Source organism: Globicephala melas, chromosome 9 (assembly GCF_963455315.2).
Source record: "Globicephala melas chromosome 9, mGloMel1.2, whole genome shotgun sequence".
Lineage (NCBI taxonomy): Eukaryota > Metazoa > Chordata > Mammalia > Artiodactyla > Delphinidae > Globicephala > Globicephala melas.
This window is the reverse complement of record NC_083322.1, coordinates 47,811,139-47,832,725: the sequence shown is the minus strand read 5'-3', so window position 1 is coordinate 47,832,725 and position 21,587 is coordinate 47,811,139. Positions and strand designations below refer to the sequence as shown.

The 21,587-nt window shown below is 42.1% G+C and overlaps 1 protein-coding gene and 1 pseudogene across 1 annotated transcript in view; both read right to left on the bottom strand.

The window, feature by feature from the left end:
• JAZF1 (JAZF zinc finger 1) overlaps nucleotides 1-21,587 on the bottom strand; it is a 338,185-nt gene that overhangs the window by 38,723 nt on the left and 277,875 nt on the right. Inside the window, exon 3 of the mRNA XM_030857417.3 lies at nucleotides 10,594-10,790. Coding sequence (XP_030713277.1) covers nucleotides 10,594-10,790 — 197 coding nt within the window. The remainder of the gene's footprint in view (nucleotides 1-10,593; nucleotides 10,791-21,587) is intronic.
• On the bottom strand, nucleotides 3,692-4,653 carry LOC132597854 (heterogeneous nuclear ribonucleoprotein A1-like; annotated as a pseudogene).

Sequence of the window (21,587 nt, the reverse complement as noted above, 5' to 3'; positions counted from 1 at the left end):
GGTTGGGCCTATGTGGGCGCATCCTTCAACAAGGGAGGGGAGAGAGCTCGTTGATAAGTGCGTGTATCTGCTAGAAACATCCAATATTCCATTTTCTTCACGCTCTGAAGTTCCACAATTAAAACGGTTATTATCGCTACCTTTACTAAAACAACAAGACAAACTATAAAAATTTGTAAACCTGCTAACGCTTTTACTTCTACCAGCTCTGGTCATAAAATGGTTATCTTAAAATGCTCCTGTATTTCTGATAACAAATAGTGTCATTTTTGTTCTCAGATATGACTCCTTCCCCTGGAAAATATGCCCATGCCCAAAAGCACATCACTAGCAAATGCCACCAGTAATGCACATTCCTGGAATCAATCTTCTCTGAGGTTAGTACAGACAAAAAATAAACATGCACAAGTGGTCCTGGCCAGGGCTGGTGAAATACTGTCTAAAAGGGCAGGATTCAGTTAAGAGCACGAAATGTTTTGTTTTGAACGTGCTGTAGAGCTACTTCAAGAAGCCCTGACAGCCTGACATGTCGGCCATTTCCACCACTGACCCGGTGGTTCCTGAACACACTGGGTGCCTCGGATGCAGAACAGGGCTTTCAGAGCTAATGTCCTTTCTAAATTGGAGGTTCAAGTAGAGACAGTGTTAACACAAGCAGTTGTTTCCGTCCCTGTCTTTATCACATTAATCCTCATGGGGAGGTAGGCATTGTCTCCAACGTATACATGAGGAGGCCAAGTTTACAAAGGTTTAAGGCCATCTACCTCTCAAGCTGCAGAAGCAAGATTTGAATCCAGATCCCTCTGATGCCAAAAGCTCTCACCACTTTACCTCTATGTTCCCAGGGTTTTAGAAGATGGCCCAGAAAACTCCAGGTTTACAGAATCCCTTTTGTCAACATATCTGGGTCTGCTTACGAATTCCTTAAGCTGACATACCATAAGGATCCTGCTCTAAAATTGTGTGCCCCAATCACTTTCCCACTGATTTCACCTTATTCCAACTGCTCTGGAATTTACATTGCCTTACAATTTCTAAGACATTTTGTGGATGTGAATATATAGATTGTAACTGCACTAAAACAGTATGGAAAGAATGACCCTATGTGTACCTCTATCTTGTCTAGCTAATCATCCATGCTAGTAATTTAGTCCACCTGTGTGTATGTCATGTTCATTAAGTGTCTGCTCTACACGTGTATAACCTGCTTCTACTAAGAGATGTTAAGTTCTAATCCATAAGGGCTATGCCTTCTGCTTTTTTGTACTCCCAATACCTGGAACGGTGACTATAACAAAATAGATGCTCCATAAATTATATGAAATGAGAAGATACCCCATCCTGGTGCTGTGGAAAACAGGGCCACTCACTTAGGGACTGCTGAACTCGGGCCAGTTTTCACTTAGATGAGCCTCGATCTCTTTTGTCTTTAAAGTGGTGTTAATAAATGGTGATGTGAATGTTTTTGTGCACTATAAAGATATAATCTATTATTATTACAGATCGGCATCGATTTGATTGCTTTCTTCAAGTCAAGAAAATGTTTTGTTTGGGAAGGTCTCTTATGAGTGATGTAGTTGAGGAAAAATAATTGAAGTACTATCTCGTCGTTGCCATCCTTACTCTAACCAACGCTTTGAGTAGTAAGACATTAAAAATAAGCATCCGCATAATGCAGTGGGGAAGGAAGCAAATTAGCTACAAGACTGGACCATAACACTCAGGAAGCAGGATAAAAATTTTACAAGTCAATCAATGAAGAAGATGAAAGGCCAGTGATTAGAACAAAGCAGTATATAAACAAACAAGCAAACAAGTCATAGGCCAGGAAAGGGTGTGTTAGTGACCCTGCACATACATACGCAAGCCAGAGAGTACTGCACCATGAAGTCATTCTCCAGCTTAAGACAGCACGTTTATGTGAAAAGGGAAATATAAATCAAGGCCATTTTCTCAATGGGAAGAGTGTAGAGAATGTTTTTTAGGCATTGTCCACATACTTAACTCTTTAGGGCAGAATCTGTTAGAAATACCAAAGCCTGGCCTCAGGACTTTATAAGTGGGTCACAAAATTCAGTCAGGCTAAAATATTTCAATTTTCTTTTTTTCCGCCATTAAACAGGATGGGATTTATCTCTCTGAGCTTTTTCCTTCTGTTTCATTCTCTTCTTTTGGGTGGGTGGGGGGAATTATGTTAGTTTCGACCTCACCTTAGTTATCTTTTCCTCTCAGATTTTCTGCCTTTAGTAAGGCTGTTTAGGTGTATTTCATTTTCTACAAATAAAGGGATTGGGGGGGAGTTCACCTCAACTCCACTCAGACAAAGCTTCTAAATGTCAAGCTAATTCTGTCAGTTCTACGAGTCATTTCCATCCTGAGGGGAAAATTAATACTTTACTTTGTAAAATGATTTGCTGTTTATTAGTAACTCCGGAGACCTGCACAATGTTATAATCTGAGCAACCTACTGCCAGAACTATAAAGGAATGTTAAAGGTCTACTCTCAGGCCAGATAGCAGGAGACACAGGAATATGAAATGAAACAACACCATGCAGAAACTTCAATTACACATTTATAGATATAATCTGTGACTTCATGGTCGTTATAGGCCGCCTAAACAAGAAAACAAAAAAAATTGGTTTAATTTCCTTTGGTACCTTTCTCTGGTTTGATACTTGAATTTTTCCCAAGTGGGCCAAAAAATATATGCAAATATTTTCCAGGAGAGACTGTGCAGTGCTATTATAACCAGAAATCCAGCCAACTCTTTCCACGGCTGCGCCACTAAGACATAAGTAAGCATTTGTTCAGTCCCATTGGACTCATGTCTGGAAGCTAAGCAAGTAGATTACAGTAACTGTTCTCCAAGCAAAGTGGAATACAGGTTAACCCAGGCAAGAAAACACACAGCTATGACAAGAGGGGTCCCATTTAAAAGCAGTGGTTTCCCAACTCTGGCTGTAGGTTGGAATTACCTAGAGAGAGGTTTAAAAAAACCCCAATGCCCAACCCACCAACTGGATCAGGGTCTCTAGAGTGGAGCCCATGGACAATTTCAGGATGAGCTTTTAACAGCTGGTTTGCAAGCCTGAATATTTAATAGCTGGCTCCCTGGAGTCAGCTCCAACTCACCCTTAAAGAAAACCCTGACTAAACTAAACTGGTAAGTTCTTCAGTTCTGACCTGCTATTTGAAGGATGGAGTGGGGGTAAAAGTGAGGGTTACTGTGAATGAAGGTGAACCACAGTTCCTATCTTAATGTATTTTTGTATTTTAGGTTTAGAAGTAGTAACTGGGGCAGCTAAATGGCTGAAGGTCTAATGAGGTTTTTTTGGTTTCTTTTTAAAGACACAATTTATTCAGCGTCATGATCAGACTATTACATTTAGCAATCAACAGCATGGGTGCCAAAAAACAAACAAACAAAACCTACATTAAAACCCTTTGTTGGAATGCTTTACACTTTCCACAGAACAGAAACGAAAAGAACCTGTTATACAATTAGTCACAAATGCAGTCCTCGAGTTTTTTGCCCATACACATGAGTATCGTCTAAAACATGTCTTCTTTGTAGCAGCTAGGCCCTGCCACCACTGTGCTGGGCTAAGTTCACAAATCTGTTGTAGCCTGTAGCTTCCCCGTCACTTCTCTGGCTCCCCTCTCCTGCTAAGCTTTGTTTCCTGGCAGTAATTAAAGCCTCCTGCCACTGCCGTAGCTCCTGCTGCTGCTGGAACCGCCATAGCCACCTTGGTTTCGGGTTTGGCAAAGTATTGGCCTCCACCACCACAGGGGCCAGAACTTCTGTCTCCAAAGTTTCCTCCTTTCACAGGTCCAAAATTTGCAGATTGATTGTTGTAATTGCTAAAATCATTGTAGCTTCCACCACCTCCAAAACTGATTCCATCATTACCCAATCCATTATAGCCATCCCACTGCCACCACAGCCACCGCCACCGTGGCTGCCACCAAAGCCAGCTGGACCACTGATGTTTCCTCCAAGACCAAAGCTGCCATTCCCACCAAAACCACTGCCACGACCACCATCAAAGTTTCCAGAACCACTTCGACCCCTGTGGCTGGATGAAGCACCAGCCATCTCTCGCTTAGACAGGGCTTTCCTTACTTCACAGTTGTGGCCATTCACAGTGTGGCGTTTCTGAATGACAATCTTGTCTACGGAGTCACGGTCATCAAAGGTTACGAAAGCAAAGCCTCTCTTTTTGCCACTGCCTCGGTCAGTCATGATTTCGGTCACTTCAATTTTTCTCATACTGTTCAAAATAATCTCTTCGGCGATGTTCTTCAGTGTCTTCTTTAATGCCACCAACAAAAATCTTTTTCACAGTTAAGTGGGCGCCAGGTCTTTGAGAATCTTCTCTTGAGACGGCCCTCTTTGGTTCCACCACTCTTCCATCCACCTCGTGTGGCCCTGCATTCGTGGCCGCACCCACCTCCTCCACAGTGGCATACGTGACAAACCCGAAGCCTCTGGAGCGCCTGCTGTTTGGATCCCTCGTTACCACACAATCTGTGAGCGGTCCCCGCTGCTCCAAGTGGCTCCTCAGACTCGCGTCGGTTGTCTCAAAGCTCAAACCTCCGATGAAGAGCCTCCGCAGCTGTTCGGGCTCTTTGGGAGACTCTGACTTAGACATGACGGCAGTGGAGGGGGGAGACGTCAGCAGTGCTTACCGTGCGTGCACGGGCAGAAAGGAGTAATCTACCGAACGTATCTCTAATGAAGTTTTTGAAAAGGTGTTAATATAATAATGATTAATGTGGAAATAAAGTATGAGTACACTGGAAAGACCTCATTTTTGGAAGTGACAGACACGGGACTTTGTGCAAATTAACCTTATTAAGCCTCTATTTCTTCAATCTGTACATGGGAATTAATAATGCTGTCTCAGTGGGGTTGGTGTTAGGATTAAATAATCATACATAGGCATATATAGTAAAAAATCTAAGTTGCCTTTCCTTCTCAGTAGTTATACTCTAGATTATTATTACTTTTAAAGGAGAATGGTATGAATTGTTTTAATACTTTATTTTCAGGGAATTTAATCACGTTTATCTTTATTTATATATATATATTTTAATTGAGGTACAGTTGATTTACAATGTTGTGATAGTTTCAGGTGTACAGCAAACAGATTCAGTCATACAGATAGACAGATAGATAGATAGATAGATAGATAGATAGGTAGATAGATTTTTTTTCAGATTCTTTTCCCTTATAGGCTGTTACAAAACATTGAGTATAGTTCCCTGTGCTATACAGTTAGGGCCTTGTTGACTATTTTATACATAGTGATCACATTTATCTTTAATTCTTTTTTTTTAAAGATTTTTTTGATGTGGACCATTCTTAAAGTCTTTATTGAATTTGTTACAATATTGCTTCTGTTTTATGTTTTGCTTTTTTGCCCCAAGGCATATGGGATCTTAGCTCCCTGACCAGGGATCGAACCCGCACCCCCTACGCTGGAAGGCGAAGTCTTAATCACTGGACGGCCAGGGAAGTCCCCTATCTTTAATTCTTTATCTCTGTGATTTAAACCAGGGTTGGCAAACTATGGCCTGTGGACCAAATCTGTAAATAAGGTTCCACAAAAACTTTTAGTGTTATGGAACACACCATGTCCACTTGTTCGCATAGTTCTATAGCTGCTTTCCTGCTACAGCAGCAGAGGTGAGCAGCTGAAACAGAGGCCCCATCGCCTGCAGAGCCTGAAGTATTTACTATCTGGTCCTTCATAGAAAAGATTCTTGACCCACAATTTAAACCATTCTAAGCTTTCCTTAAGTGAATACTTTTTTAAAGTACATTAAAAAAGAACACAAAAAAATGAGGATAGGAAATGGAAAAAATGAGAAAAGAAGATTCCCCTAGGGTTTAGAAATTGCAAAATAAATCTTAGTTCTAGAATCCTTAAAAAATACTTGAAACTCTAGGATGAAACTGAGATCTAATTCTGTCTAGTCAAGAGAGTATATATATATTTTTATATATCTTTATTAGAATATAATTTAAAAAAATTTTTTTAATTTATTTTTTGGCTGCGTTGGGTCTTCTGTTGCTGCACGCGGGCTTTCTCTAGTTGTGGCGAGTGGGGACTACTCTTCGTTGTGGTGCACGGACTCCTCATTGCAGTGGCTTCTCTTGTTGCAGAGCACAGGCTCTAGGCACGTGGGCTTCAGTAGTTGTGGTGCGTGAGCTCAGTAGTTGTGGTGCGTGAACTCAGTAGTTGTGGTGCATGGGCCTAGTTGCTCTGTGGCATGTGGGATCTTCCCAGACCAGGGATCAATCCTGTGTTCCCTGAACTGGCAGGCAGATTTTTAACCACTGCACCACCAGGAAGTCCCTATTGGAGTATAATTGCTTTACAGTGTTGTGTTAGTTTCTGCTGTACAACAAAGTGAATCAGCTATATGTATACATATATCTCCATATCCCCTCCCTCTTGAGTCTCCCTCCCACCCTCCCTATCCCACCCCTCTAGATCGTCACAAAGCATCAAGCTGATCTCCCTGTGCTATGCAGCAGCTTCCCACTAGCTATTTTACATTTGGTAGTGCATATATGTCAATGCTACTCTCTCACCCCATCCCAGCTTCCCCTTCCTGCCCTGTGTCCTCAAGTCTGTTCTCTACGTCTGCGTCTTTATTCCTGCCCTGCCACTAGGTTCATCAGTACCGTTCTTTAAGATTCCATGTATGTGCATTAGCATACAGTATTTGTTCTTCTCTTTCTGACTTACTTCACTCTGTATGACAGACTCTAGGTCCATCCACCTCATTACAAATAACTCAATTTCGTTCCTTTCTATGGCTGAGTAATATTCCATTGTATATATGTGCCACACCTTCTTTATCCGTTCACCTGTTGATGGACATTTAGGTTGCTTCCGTGTCCCGGCTATTGTAAACAGTGTTGCAATGAACACTGTGGTACATGTATCTTTTTGAATTATGGTTTTCTCAGGGTATATGCCCAGTAGTAAGATTGCTGGGTCATATGGTAGTTCTATCTTTAGTTTTTTATGGAACCTCCCATAATATTCTCCATAGTGGCTGTATCAATTTATATTCCTACCAACAGTGCAGGAGGGTTCCCTTTTCTCCACACCCTCTCCAGCATTTATTGTTTCTAAATTTTTTGATGATGGCCATTCTGACTGGTATGAGATGATATCTCATTGTAGTTTTGATTTGCATTTCTCTAATGATTAGTGACGTGGAGCATCCTTTCATGTGTTTGTTGGCAATCTGTATATCTTCTTTGGAGAAATGTCTATTTAGGTCTTCTGCCCATTTTTGAACTGTTTGTTTGTTTGATATTGAGCTGCATGAGCTGCTTGTATATTTTGGAGATTAATCCTTTGTCAGTTGCTTCATTTGCAAATATTTTCTCCCATTCTGAGGGTTGTCTTTATGTCTTGTTTATGGTTTCCTTTGCTGTGCAAAAGCTTTTAAGTTTCATTAGGTCCCATTTGTTTATTTTTGTTTTTATTTCCATTACTCTAGGAGGTGGGTAAAAAGGATCTTGCTGTGATTTATGTCATAGAGTGTTCTGCCTATGTTTTCCTCTAAGGGTTTGATAGTGTCTGGCCTTACATTTAGGTCTTTAAACCATTCTGAGTTTATTTCTGTGTATGGTGTTAGGGAGTGTTCTAATTTCATTCTTTTACATGTAGCTGTCCAGTTTTCCCAGCATCACTTACTGAAGAGGCTGTCTTTTCTCCACTGTATATTCTTGCCCCCTTTGTCAAAGATAAGGTGACCATATGTGCGTGGGTTTATCTCTGGGCTTTCTATCCTGTTCCATTGATCTATATATCTGTTTTTGTGCCAGTACCATACTAAGACAGTATATTTTAAAGAATACTTTATAAATGAAATTTTCTGCAAGATGACTATTACTTCTGCACCAGGAACGCATCCTGAATATGAAACTTGGAAGAGTGAATTTAGTAGGTAGAAACATGGAAAACTACTTATAACCTGGCAATGAAAGTGACTGAAACCACATTAGTCAGGCAAAATAAGCCGCTCTCTCTAACTACAGGTAAAATAACATTTCAAACATTGAAAAATGTATACAGTCAAAATGGTACAGGGTAGGGTTTAAGAAACCATTTCCCCTGCTAATTTTTGATGTTTACATGGAATGTTATTCAAGCAGCAAATAACTTACCAATGATGCTGACAGACTGAAAATGATACATCTTTACCACAACATATATTAATTCTCTCAGTGGGAAATTGCTAAAATAGACAAGGTGTCAGAAAGATTTCTTTACGTCTGAAGGAAAGGAAATGATTCCATTTCTTCCAAACATTCTTACATGAAAAATAATAAACTCTCACTTTTAAAATGTCTTTATTTTCATGGGGTTCTAAAGTTCCCATTATTAATTGGGGAGGTCATGGTTATCTGGTGCTCGCTATGAGTCAATCCATATTAAGTCAGGTATAAAACACAGCCAGGTATAAAACTGCCCCCATAATTCACATTATATATGAATAAATATTCATAGAAATACTCAGAAAAGAGAATTGAAGAATTACACTACACTATCATGGCATTCCTTAGATCTACACAGTAAATGTTACGCAGAGATGCTGGAAAGTAAATCTTCACGAAATAAAATGTAAGAGAAACATGGTGGTCTATCTAAAGAAAGGGACAAATGCCCAACACAAATGAAACCAATTCATCCTCTATAGAATGACCTCCGATTCTGTTCCTGAAGCAACTGGTTGAAGACTCTGGACCACAGAGACGAACATTTACTGAGTGTTTAAGGCATGCATATCTATCACGTTTAACTCTCGCACAGAAACTAAGTAATTGGTATCATCAGTGATTTGTAACGGGCGAAGTTCGGTAGGAACTCAGTCTGTCTGCCTTGCGCACCTATCCTGTCTTCAAAAGGTCCAGTCCTGATGGAACACAGGGTATCTGCCAACCATGAGCCCCCAGAGATGCCCCTAGAAAAAGAGGTCCTCTAATCAAAGCGACTAAATTTGGAAAGCTTTCTAAACCCTCCTCTTGGAGAATAACAATGTATATATTAAAGCCCTGTACTGAAGAAACCAGTTTACTTTTGTCTAACCCAACATTTCCCCAAACTTATTAGGGAATCCCTTTTCCCAATTACTATTTTGTGAAAGTTATATTCTGAAACACTGAAATATGACTGCGGTCACCTCCCTTGATGGGAGATGGATAAAAGAGAAATATATAAACTGTAAGAGAAAAATAAACATTTTCACCCATGGTCAAGGGGCAATGCTGCTGAAGTGATGGTGTGATTCTAAGTGGCTTCTTTTTGCTCTTAGGATGACATCCTAAGTGCCCTGGTCCCTGCAGACCTCCTTGGCCTCATCTAACAAACACCCCACCACCTGGTCGACCTTCAGTACCTGGGACCTGCCAGGCTCCCCATCATGGAGCCTTTGAAAAATGCTGTCTGCTTGGTTGGATGCGCCTTCTTTCCCTCTTTACCTACTTACCTTTCAGGGAAGTCTTTCCTGACCCTGTCAAGCCCTTCTCTGTATGCTCTCCTATCACTGAGTTCTTCCATATAGCGAGTTTATGGTTACAATGTTATATTTATTGGATGAATGCCTGTCTATACCCCTATGGGAGTGAGGGGAAATATATTCCCTGTGCTCAGATGCAAAAAAGAAGAGGAGGGGACCTTTCCAGCCTCTTTCTACCATCTTCTATTACTGCTGACTTAACGGATCTCTTACTTGGGAGAAGGTTCTGAGCATGTTCAGCTCAGGGCCTGGGCGCACTCTGGTCTGCTCCCAGGCAGGCAAGCTTCGAAGGAATGTTTGGGAATAAGTTCAACTCAGGGAAGACAGTTGTTACAGATGCTAGCTAGCTCTATTCTGCAGTTTAGCCTTATGCAGTAATAAAGTCAATTTTAATCTTCACCTCCGAGTCTTGTTTTATTTTTCAAATTGCTTCCATTTGGGAGGGGAAGGCAAGAAGGAGTGTTCTCGTTGGCCCCCTAAAATGCCAACATCTTCCACTAGGCCTCAGTCCATCAGGAAGAATAGGGAGGGGTCTCCTTGGGCTCACTACTATAGCTCAGGCCGGGCACATGGGAGGCACTCTAATTTTTTAAAATTAATCATCCTCTCATGGAAAATTTCTTAAATAAGCAAAAACAGGGAGAATGGTATGACGAACCCCTATGTATGCGTCACCCAGCTTCAACAATAATCAGCACATGGCAATAAACAACATACAATCGATCTTGTGTGATCTACTTCTCAACTTGACCGAAGCAAATCCAAGACACTGCATCACTTCATACATAACAAACAGTAAAGGCTTGAAAACATATCTGTAAAACCATCATCACATGCATATTATAAAGGATAATTTATAAATATTTCTTCCATAATAAATAGATGAATGAATCAGCAAACGCTATAGGGACCAGTAAAGGGTCAAAGAAGAGGTGGCTCTGAATCATGATCTGTCCCCGGCCCCCAGCACACCACGCGCGCGCGCACGCGCGCACACACACACACACACACACACACACACACTCCCCACGGGCCAAGCCACTCACCGGTTGGCGTGCTGCTGCGGAATGAAGAGGAGGGGGTGATGGGCGGGGTCACGGGGGGAGTAAGGCTTCCGCTGCTGTGGCGAGGCGGCGTGGACACATTCCCTCGAGACACGGAGCTGGACAAGGTCAGCGAGAGCTTCGGCTGAATCTTCTTCTTTAGGGACTCCTGCTCTCGGCGGGCAGCGTCTGTCATGAACCTGCAGCAACAGTGGAAGGGACCATTTATGAGTAACCAGGACCATATACAGAGCCGGAGGATTATGACAGTGAACTCAAGTTTGACAGGCGCTCCACCCTGGGAAAGGGGCTTATTCACAGGTCCCAACTTCAAAAACTCACAACAGTTGCCCTTTTCCTACATGATGAAATTATCTTCTAGCTCCTTGTTTTAAAGTTCCTCAAAGTCAGGATCCTTTCTTCCCTGGGCAAACCCTCTGTGCAGGAAATGGATACACATAGACTCCGTACTCACTACACTGCCTTCAGTTACAAGACTGCCTCTCTGGGAAGGTCCTCTCGACCCTCAGAAAGTACACCTGCTCTCGAAGTTCCCCAACCACCCCCAGCTCCAGAGGACTTCCTTCATCTGTAGGTTGGTAGTATTTATTGTTTGTGCCACTGAACATCTACGGCTTCATGAAAACTTTGATTCTTTTTTGTACTCTGGATTCTCATATTATTTGGGTTTTTAACACTTCCTAGGCTGACTGAAGGTCTTGTCTCCCCAGCCATTAGCTGAAAAGGAAGGACCCGAGTCCCTATCATCTTTGCTAGCACGCTGCCAGGCCCATCTTAGCAAACATTTATCAAATGACTGAACAAACCTGCCCAAGCAGATTCAATAAGAGGGTACGAGCACTGTACCAGGAGGAAGATCACGGAGAAAGATCTGTTCATGTTGTGATCTTATTACTCATAAAGGGAAAGGTGACTTTTCTTGGTAGTTTCACTTCGGAAACTTCAAAGTTATTCTTTCAACACTTCTCCTATGCTAGTTATATTCAAACTTTGTTCTTTTCTCACTGTTTAAACTAGTATTTCATAAATTCATGTACTAAGAGATTCAAAACAATCTATGAAATGGTATCCCCTACCTAAAGAGCAAATGTCAAATGCATTTTTGAAAACTGCGATGAAAAGCCTAGTGAATAGAGTATATGAAAATGTTTAGGTGAAAAAAACATACACTTGTGCCCACTGCCTAAGCGAAGAACCAGACCATAACCATACCTCTCAACTCCCCTCCGTACCCCACCCTCTCACCAACTGTGCTTTGACTATTTTAATACAATTCATCGTAAACTAATTCCATTGCGCTTAAACATGGTATTTTACCCAACCCATTTCACATTCTGCCTACAAAATTCCTTTGTATTTGTCTTCATTACACTGCGGCGTTTTGTAAGTCAGCAGATAGCTCTCATGCCTGGTAAAAGCTTTGAGTTGCTCAAACACCCAATGAAAAAATGTTACAATAGAGTTACAGTGTCTTAAAATGTCTACTTTTACACTTGGAACATGGCTGGCACATTTCTTAAAGGGCTTTTGCAATATAATCTATATGCATAAACTGGATTTTATATGTTGAACCAAACTGTAATAAAGCTACAAGTTTTGCCTTGAGCTCTTCGGTTTTGTGCTACAAGATGGTGATGATTTAAAAAGAAGAAAGGAATGACAATGTAAAACAGAATTGTTTGCACCCGGCAGCCACGTACTCATTTATTTTCAGATGTAAAGTTGGTTCTGTTGCTCTTAAAACTTCTTTTTTCCCTCCTCATAAACCTCTACTCAAAATCTGGACTATAGAGAAAAGCAGGAACTGGTGCTTTCGTTTATTATTCCAAGTACAACTGCTAACTGCCATACTGCTGAGCTTCTTCAACTGGGGTATGCAGTGCACCAGGGAGTGGGTGAAACCACAGGCTAAACTTTTGCTTCTTCCAGGAAGACCAAGTGTTTTCAGTGTAGGTCATTCAAGTTAGGTTTTCTTTCCTCAATGCGTTTAATTTATTTATTTATTTTTGGCTGTGTTGGGTCTTCGTTGCTGCGTGCGGGCTTTCTCTAGTTGCAGTGAGCGGGGGCTACTCTTCGTTGTGGTGCGTGGGCTTGTCACTGCGGTAGCTTCTCTTGTTGCGGAGCATGGGTTTCAGTAGTTGTGGCTCGCAGGCTCAGCAGTTGTGGCGCACGGGCTTAGTTGCTCCATGGCATGTGGGATCTTCCCGGACGAGGGCTCGAACCCATGTCCCCTGCATTGGCAGGCGGATTCTTAACCACTGCACCACCAGGGAAGCCCTAAGTTAGTTTTTTAAATAGGAAAATCAACACAGATATGCTATGGAATAGAAGGAAAAATTTACATCTTGCATCTTAGTTCAAAGCATGGGACTTGGAGTCAGGCAGGCCAGGGTTCAAATGCTGGCTGTGTGACTTACTATGTGACTCGAGGCAAGTTGATGAACCTCTCTAAGCCTCAGCTTTATTCTCTGAAAAATGGGACTAATAATTGTAGATAAAGGGTTACCATACCTCTTTTCCCTTTCTATAAGAGACTTTGATCTTTGGTTAACTCTGGTAACCTGCCAAGACGGTAAGTCAAACATGCTACAGGGCAACACTGCTTATATTAAGACTGACCCCCCCAACTGGTAAATGACATCTGGAGTGGGAGGAGCTAGAAACCATCTGTCCACACCTGTTAGGAAGCCAGAGCTCTGGGCTTCCTGAGCGCCGTGATCTTGCCCCTGAACATGCCCCTTGCAGAGAACTGGGGAGCGTGTCCAGGGAGCGTTATAAGAGCTTTGATTCCAGGGCAGCTCCCATCTTTGCCCGAGGGGCATCTTCCATCTGCATCTGGATAGACTGCCATGTGTACCAGTAAGGACTTCACAGAAGGTGTGACGCGGCCCTGCTGGCAGGCTGTGGCTCTGCCTTTTATCTCTCTGAAAAGACCCAGCGCCCATGGCGGCCTCTGGTCATCTTGTGAGTCTGAATATTCATGGTGGAGGAAGGTCACCTGCTGGTGGACAAGGCAATAATAGTGCTGACTTCAGAGGACTGTTGTGAAGATTAAACGAGGCAGCAGTGCCTGTCATGTAGGAAGTGGCTGTTATTATTATAGAAAGCTTCATAAATGTGGTCTTATCTGTATATTCCATCTACCTTACTCCAAGTTTCTTGAGGATGCACTGCATGTCTATGGCTCTGAAAGCACCTGGTTCATGCCTCATGTACAGTAGGATAGGATGTGGAATAGCTGACCAGGAATCAGCCCAGAGAGTGCATAGAGAGTGTCAGAAAGAAACTCCTGCCAGAGAGAGAGAGTGAGCTAGCAAGCTTTGCAGGCTTTGCAGTGTCTTCTCTTACTCTGGTTAAAAAGTATAAAAGTATCACAGCTCACAGTTTTTACTGTAAAATAAATACTCTCCTACAGCTCAGAGATACAAACAACTATAAACAACCACGACAATGGGCACACACATATCCCTCACCTTCACCCCCTCATGGATTTGGTTGGCTATGGACAGCCATCTATTTTTGGCTTGTGTCTGCTAAGTGTTTTCTAGAAGCGAGAACGAGGCACCATGTTAAAAGCATTAAACATGAAACTCATAAAACACTTCTGCCAACCCTTCTCTCTCTCCACTCTCCCTCCTTCTCCCTTGGATTGGTGGTTATGAACTTGCAGCTATACCCATAAATCAAGGCGAGCTTGCCATACCAAGATCCACAGCTGCAGAATTTATTCCTGGTGACAACACACACACACGCATGGGCATAAGAACGCCTTTGGAGCGCTGGATAACATTCACCAGTTTCTCCCTTGGCAGTGTTGCACTGTTCCTCTTTCACTTATCACCCATGACTTCACCTATTTTTTGGAGACTTGTTTAAACCTTAAAGTTTTCAAGCAATGTTCCATCAATACAGTTGTCTGTCAAAAGATGGGTGGATTCCCAATGGCAAAGAATCACCTGGGGAGACAAGTTTATAAAGAACCTGATGAGGCAGAATAAACAAAGGCTGTGACTGCAGCCAAGGACTGGACTTAAGTTGGCTCTGAGCATTTTCCACCTTCAAGGGCAGCTGCACTTCGACATATCCTTGAAGGACCAGAGCCCAGATCTTTCCTTCATCAGGATTAGAAATGTTTCCCCTGTATTCCCAGATGAGAGAGAGCTCAGGCTTGGGAAGCCACACCACTCTGTGGTCTGATGAGTTTTTCTCAGTGGATTTTGACATGACTCGTGATCTTCTCTGAAGCCCTCAGTCATCGCAGCCAACATGGGGTTTTAGAGCAGCGAGGAACCTGGATGAGACAGGTCACCTCATCCAACCCCCTCATTTTTCACAGTAACTGGGAAATGAGGTGAAGGGGGCTGTTCAAGGTCACTTTGCTGGCTGGTGGCGGAGCTGGCATCTGAGAAGTCAGCCGTGGGACCCTGTCGAACGTTCCTGCTCTGCCAGGCTGCCACTGGCACAGCAAAGAACCCTGAGCTTTCTTGTGTTAGCTGGAGAGTCACGGTTAAGTTGAAAGGGGTTAAGGAGCTGAAGCTTAGGGCCTGAGGAAATGCAGAGGAAACCCCTCAGGGGTTTACACGTTGGAAGTGGGGCAACTGGAAGAGCAGGGGCCTTCATCCTCCCAGGGTCTGCCAGTTCTGCTCTGTGGGGTCCCTTGGCTCCTGGGGGCCCTGGATTTGTAGCCTCACTGGGCTGTGATGCAGGGAAGGCTCGCTGTGCCCACGTCCCTGAATTCTTTCTGCTTTGCAATGGCAACTGTTCTGAGTACTCGTGTGCCGGTGCGGGCTTATGCTGGCTCGTGAGAGCTGATCATTAAATTTTTAGGGATTTAGGCCAGTTGTTAAACATACCCATTATTAAAAATTAAATTATGTGATTGGGAGTTTGGGATTGACATGTACACACTGCTATATTTAAAATAGATAACAATCGTATGATATCCCTTATATGCGGAATCTAAAAAGAAATGATACAAATGAACTTATTTACAAAACAGAAACAGACTCACAGACTTAGAGAATGAACTTTTGGTTACCAGGGGGGAAGGGATAGTTAGGGAGTTTGGGATCCACATGTACACACTGTTATATTTAAAATGGATAAACAACAAGGACCTACTGCATAGCACAGGGAACTCTGCTCAATGCTATGTGGCAGCCTGGATGGAAGGGAAGTTTGGGGGAGAATGGATACGTGTATATGTATGGCTGAGTCACTTTGTTGTGCACCTGAAACTATCACAATATTGTTAATTGGCTATACTCCAATGTAAAATAAAAAGTTAAAAAAATAAAATAAAATAACCAACAAGGACCTACTGTATAGCACAGGGAACTCTGCTCAACACTTTGTAATAACCTAAATGGAAAAAGAACTTGAAAAAGGATACATGTATATGTAAAACTGAATCACTCTGCTGTACACCTGAAACTAACATCGTTAATCAACTAAATTCCAATACAAAATAAAAATAAATAAAAAATAAATTATGTGAACTTAAAATTAAAACAAGCATATTAAAAATAAAGGTAACAGGGCTTCCCTGGTGGCACAGTGGTTGAGAGTCCGCCTGCTGATGCAGGGGACACGGGTTCGTGCCCCGGTCCGGGAACATCCCACATGCCGCGGAGCGGCTGGGCCCGTGAGCCACGGCCACTGAGCCTGCGCGTCCGGAGCCTGTGCTCCGCAACGGGAGAGGTCACAACAGTGAGAGGCCCGCGTACCGCAAAAAAAATAAATAAATAAAATTTAAAAAATAAAGGTAACAATACACAAGGTTTATCAGCTCTTATCATTTTCTTTCATTTCACTATGATCTGTGCTGTTTAGGTTATTTACATTACTAATGCCATATCTGCTTGGTAGAATACCATATGATGCTGTATGCTCCTGCCCATTTCTTCCCAACTCTGTTCAGCAATGTAACGTTGGTTGCTTGAAACTGGCCATGATGGGAGTACTTAAACCATGGAAACTGGCGAATATTACAAATCAGGGTTTTCTCCCCACCCCAAGAGTCAGTCGTTAAACATTTACCAGTATACCTGTAGTTATTATTATTATTTTTTTAATATGGAAAGAAAGCATTTGAACCAGGCTCCTTGCCTATTCACTAAAGGAGCTAATCGGGGAAGGGATGAAGGATGGATAAGGAAGCCTTCTTTTCCTTTTTAAAAGTATAAAAATAAGACTTCTCATTAAAGAACACTTATAGAAAAAGTTTTATGGATTTGTGACCTGTGCTTAAAAACATTTTTAAAAATTCGGTAATACACACACAACTGAGGGTACATATTTACAAGCACAGTTTAAAGAAGAATAAAATGACAGTCCATGTACTCACCACTCAGCTTATGAAAAATTTGTTTACCAGAACCTTTGAAGTTTGCAGATACAACTATGGTTGAGTTTTCAGGGTATTTTCCTTCTAGTATTGCTTTTCTACACATAGACTGAACTGGATATTTCTTAAATAAAAAAAAAAGTCACTTGAGGGTTCATTCACTTTTGACTAACAGCCTGCAAATCTGTGGTGAGGCAAAGTCATGTTTTCATTTTGAAACTGAAACGGCCATAAGATTAATTTTAACCTTCCTACAAATCAGAAATGCCCAAGTTACTTTAATTTAATATGGTCATTTGCAGTAATATTTGTTATTGCTTGGGGAAGTACATATTCCTTAAGTAAATTTTCAAGACTCCATTATAAATCTTTTAAATCCTTAGACCACAATGTTCATTCAGTCTGACATATTAAACGTGGAAACATGACTATAACACCGCAGGGGGAAAATGTCAAATTGCTGGTCCATGGAGACCAGTTTCAACCACAAACTCAGGAAATTTACAGAGTTGGCTGGAGCCCGGGCAGAGCCCGCCCTGCACCTCACTCTCCGGCCAAACACCTGAGCCCAAGTGTCTTGCTGGGGCAAAACCACTTGGCTTCCGCCCGCTCTGGAGAACCCAGTGATGCAAGTGACCACTAGAAATTCGAGCCTCTCTCAGAAAAACCCGACAAGAATCCAAACTCTGAGATGCATGGCGTGGTTTGGTTGTTATTATAAGACTCTGAAGAGGCCGGGTAGTCCAGAGGCCGGAGCTGTGTGTCAGGAGGCTCGTTTTGGGGAGAAGAAGTGGGTGGCCTCTGTAAGTCCCAATGCTCCCCCCAACCCCCGGTCTGGCCCTGGTTTTTCTACTTGTTAAAACTGAGCAGTTTTGGTTTTATGGTTATAAGAAATATATCACCCCTATGTTCCTTCCCAGCTCCAACAGTCAATGATTCCCGCAGGCCGTGTTTCCCAAACTTTTTTGACCTCAATCCATTATAAGAAAGCCTGTACACACACATGTATAATTAGGTCCACAATCGGCAATTTTGAAATCTCTAGAGCTCTGAAAATTGGAAAGTTTCTTATGTTTGACAGCAGAACTCACGGGGGGACCAACCCTGCCATGAACTACTTAAAGGCTATTTACACACTTTATTTATTGTATTTAGTGTATTTATATGCTTCACTGCACAAACATCAGTGTGTTTGATTACAGGGGGCTGCCCTGGACCCTGTAGGGAGAGTTTTGTAATAGGCAGTATTTGCACCATATTGTCTTTCTGAAATTAGAAGAACTATGACTTGTGAAACGTATCTGGGCGCAAAGACAAAGCATTTTTTTTTTTTTTTTTTTTTTTTGCGGTACGCGGGCCTCTCACTGTTGTGGCCTCTCCCGTTGCGGAGCACAGGCTCTGGACGCGCAGGATGCGCAGGCTCAGTGGCCATGGCTCACGGGCCCAGCCGCTCCGCGGCGTGTGGGATCTTCCCGGACCCGGGCACGAACTCGTGTCCCCTGCATTGGCAGGCAGACTCTCAACCACTTCGCCACCAGGGAAGCCCAAGACAAAGAATTTTTATGTAAACATCTGAAACAAAAATTTCTTGAAACAATCCTTACTACCTGTGATACCCTCTGATATTTTTCTATTCTATTTGATTTTAACAAAATATCCTGGTCATGACCACCACACTAATTTCTTGACCTACTAATAGGTCACGGCCTGCTGTTTGAAAATATTAGTGTAGCAGTTAAGAGGTGGGCTTTGTAGGCAGACTGTTTAGATGCTAATTTCTCCTCTATATTCACCAGCTATGTGACCTTGGGCACGTTACCTAACCTCTCTGTGCCTGTTTTCTTACCTATAAATGGTGAAAATAATAAGGGCTATCTTACAGAGTTGTGAAGATGAAGTGAATTAATACATGTAAAGCACTTGGAATAGGGCCTGGCACTCGGTGTTTGACAAATGTCATATGAACGACTCTTGTTCTGCAAATCCTAACTCACAAATCTTTCATTCTGATGCTTAACGTCGCAGTTTGGTTACTTCTGAGCTGAACTACTAAGTATTAGGATAAGTATTGCCATCATGAGTTCTGCTGATTCTGAAAGCAACAAGCCACCTTCACTGTTTCTGCATGCATTGATTGATTAAATTACTGCTTCAATCACAGGCAAATTTGAAAAAGGTAGTTACAGTAGCTGGAATACAAACAGATGGTTCCTCTCCTTAAGGACAACGTGCTGGGAGGTGGAGCATCTATAAACCCACACACCTCCTCTTCTTTACTTCTCTGCCTTGATTTCTTGAGAAGAAGCCAACTGTAGAAGGCCTTTCTAGCAGGACAGGCAACAGGAGCACAGCTACTTGATGGAAAGGTGTTTTTCTATGCAGTTATAGGCTGCCCTCTACTTGGGAGATTCATAAAGTCACACAAGGCTCAGATGTGGTCCACAACCAGACCTCTGTACAAAGTACCACATCCAACTACTTCATTTCAAGCTCAAAAGCTTTGATCTGCCTTTTCAATGGCCCTTTGGGCATTGCCATATTTTGGTGAAAACCAGTTTGTGAAACCAAGAAAGCTTCTAAGGAAAGCTGCTAGGAGCTGGCAGATAGACCACAATTCTAAGCACTCGCAAATCTGCTAACTCATCGCTCCGGACAGTGGGATCTCTGGCCTGACAAGGACAACAATCGATCTTTCCAGTGGAGAGTACCTTAGGGATTTTCCTTTTCTCCAACTATTAGGACACGCAATCCAGGACAAGGATGGACGGAAAGCCAGTAAGGAAGCAGAATGATCCGTAAGACATTCGAATAGAGGCTATGGGAATAATGGCACATTTCATCATGTGATCATGTGTGGTCCACATGTCAGAGGACCTGGCTGTTCTAGGTCTCACAGTAATGATGGCTTTCAGAACACACATCTGCTAATAAATTCATGGGGCGGCTCCTCTCATTTTAGCAACTTAAAGCCACAGGGAGGTTGAGGGGTGTTTGGTTAGAACAGCTGGCCAGTGAAAGATGGCCTGCTGGCAGCAAGTGGAGTGACTGCTTGTCTGCGCCCCTTCCTTAAGAGAAGGGCCTTTCCTGGTGATCACGGAACTTAACGAATGCTCTTCTTTTCAAATACAGAAGACAATTTGGACTCCCAAGTAACATTAATTTCAGAAAGTTTCTAGTAATGTTTTGAACAATCATATGTTTCATTTCTCATCCCAGAGCTATTTTTGCCTTCACAATCTGAGGCCTGTGGGGTGGATTTTGAAGCTTCATAAAATTTTTCGCAGTGTCACCAAAACTCAGAGCCTCTTTTAATAGGCTGCTGTTAAAAAGTTAATGCAAAATAATAAAACTAAAAGAAGCACCAGAAGAAAACCCACACCATCTAATCAGATCAGTTTGGCACTTAACTTGTGAGGGGTTTGTGTGTTTGTGTGTGTGAGCTTTTCATCTGATATTCACATGGGTTGTGGGCATAATTTGTGAAGCGCACCAATGAGTCAGATTTGGTTCTTGGGTACCAACCCAAAACCAACAGATTTACTGCATTAAGTGAGACACCTTTTTTCTTCCTCCCTTTTCTTTACTAAGTTTACATGTGATACATACAGGAGGATATAGTTCCTGGACTTTGAGGAGTAGTTCCAGTCTAATTTGCACAAAAGAAATTAACACCAGGGCAAGCCAATTTCATATCAAACACTGTAGCTAGTTTATTAAGAGTTCACCTTATTTGGGGGGACAGAGAGAGGAGAAAAGAGAAGGACATAAGAAAAAAAGAGAAGAGGTGATCTTCCTCTTAACTACTCTCTTGACAACTGTATTTCTTTTTTTTTTTTTTAATAGAGCAGCTATAGTACAGCTTGAGTATTCTAAAACTTTAAAAAATATTTATTTAGGGACCTCCCTGGTGGCACAGTGGTTAAGAATCCGCCTGCCAATGCAGGGGACACAGGTCGAGCCCTGGTCCGGGAAGATCCCACATGCTGTGGAGCAACTAAGCCCATGCGCCACAACTACTGAGCCCGTGCTCCGCAACAAGAGAAGCCACCACAATGAGAAGCCCGCACACCGCAATGAAGAGTAGCCCCCGCTCACCACAACTAGAGAAAGCCCGCACGTAGCGACGACCCAACTCAGCCAAAAATAAGTAAATAAATAAATAAGTTTATTTAATAACTAACACTCGGTTGCCCATTTCTATTGCCAAGTGGTACACCTTATCTACCTACCACCTACCATCACCAGCCTCTCATTAAAAAGAAAAAGCCATTGTAACATAAAATATAGAAAGGACATAATCTTGGAATAAAATAATCCTTTCATGAGAAAGACTGTCCTTTATTCTGAGATTATGGTAACAGTAGAACAGGGGAAGAATAAATGTACTTAACTTTTTTTGAGATGCAGAGAAGCTACAATATAAAATTTAATTTTATTATTTTGTAATCACATCATATGTACATTGTAATATACTGTTTATAATAATATGTTGCTTATAACTATTCTCTAGATACAAGTTATTAAAAATATCCAACTTTATTTTCTATCATGGCCATTGTTAAAAATTCAGTTTCAAGGAATGTTGACTAAAATGGAACTATTAAATTTAGGAGGAATCATTTGCAATATG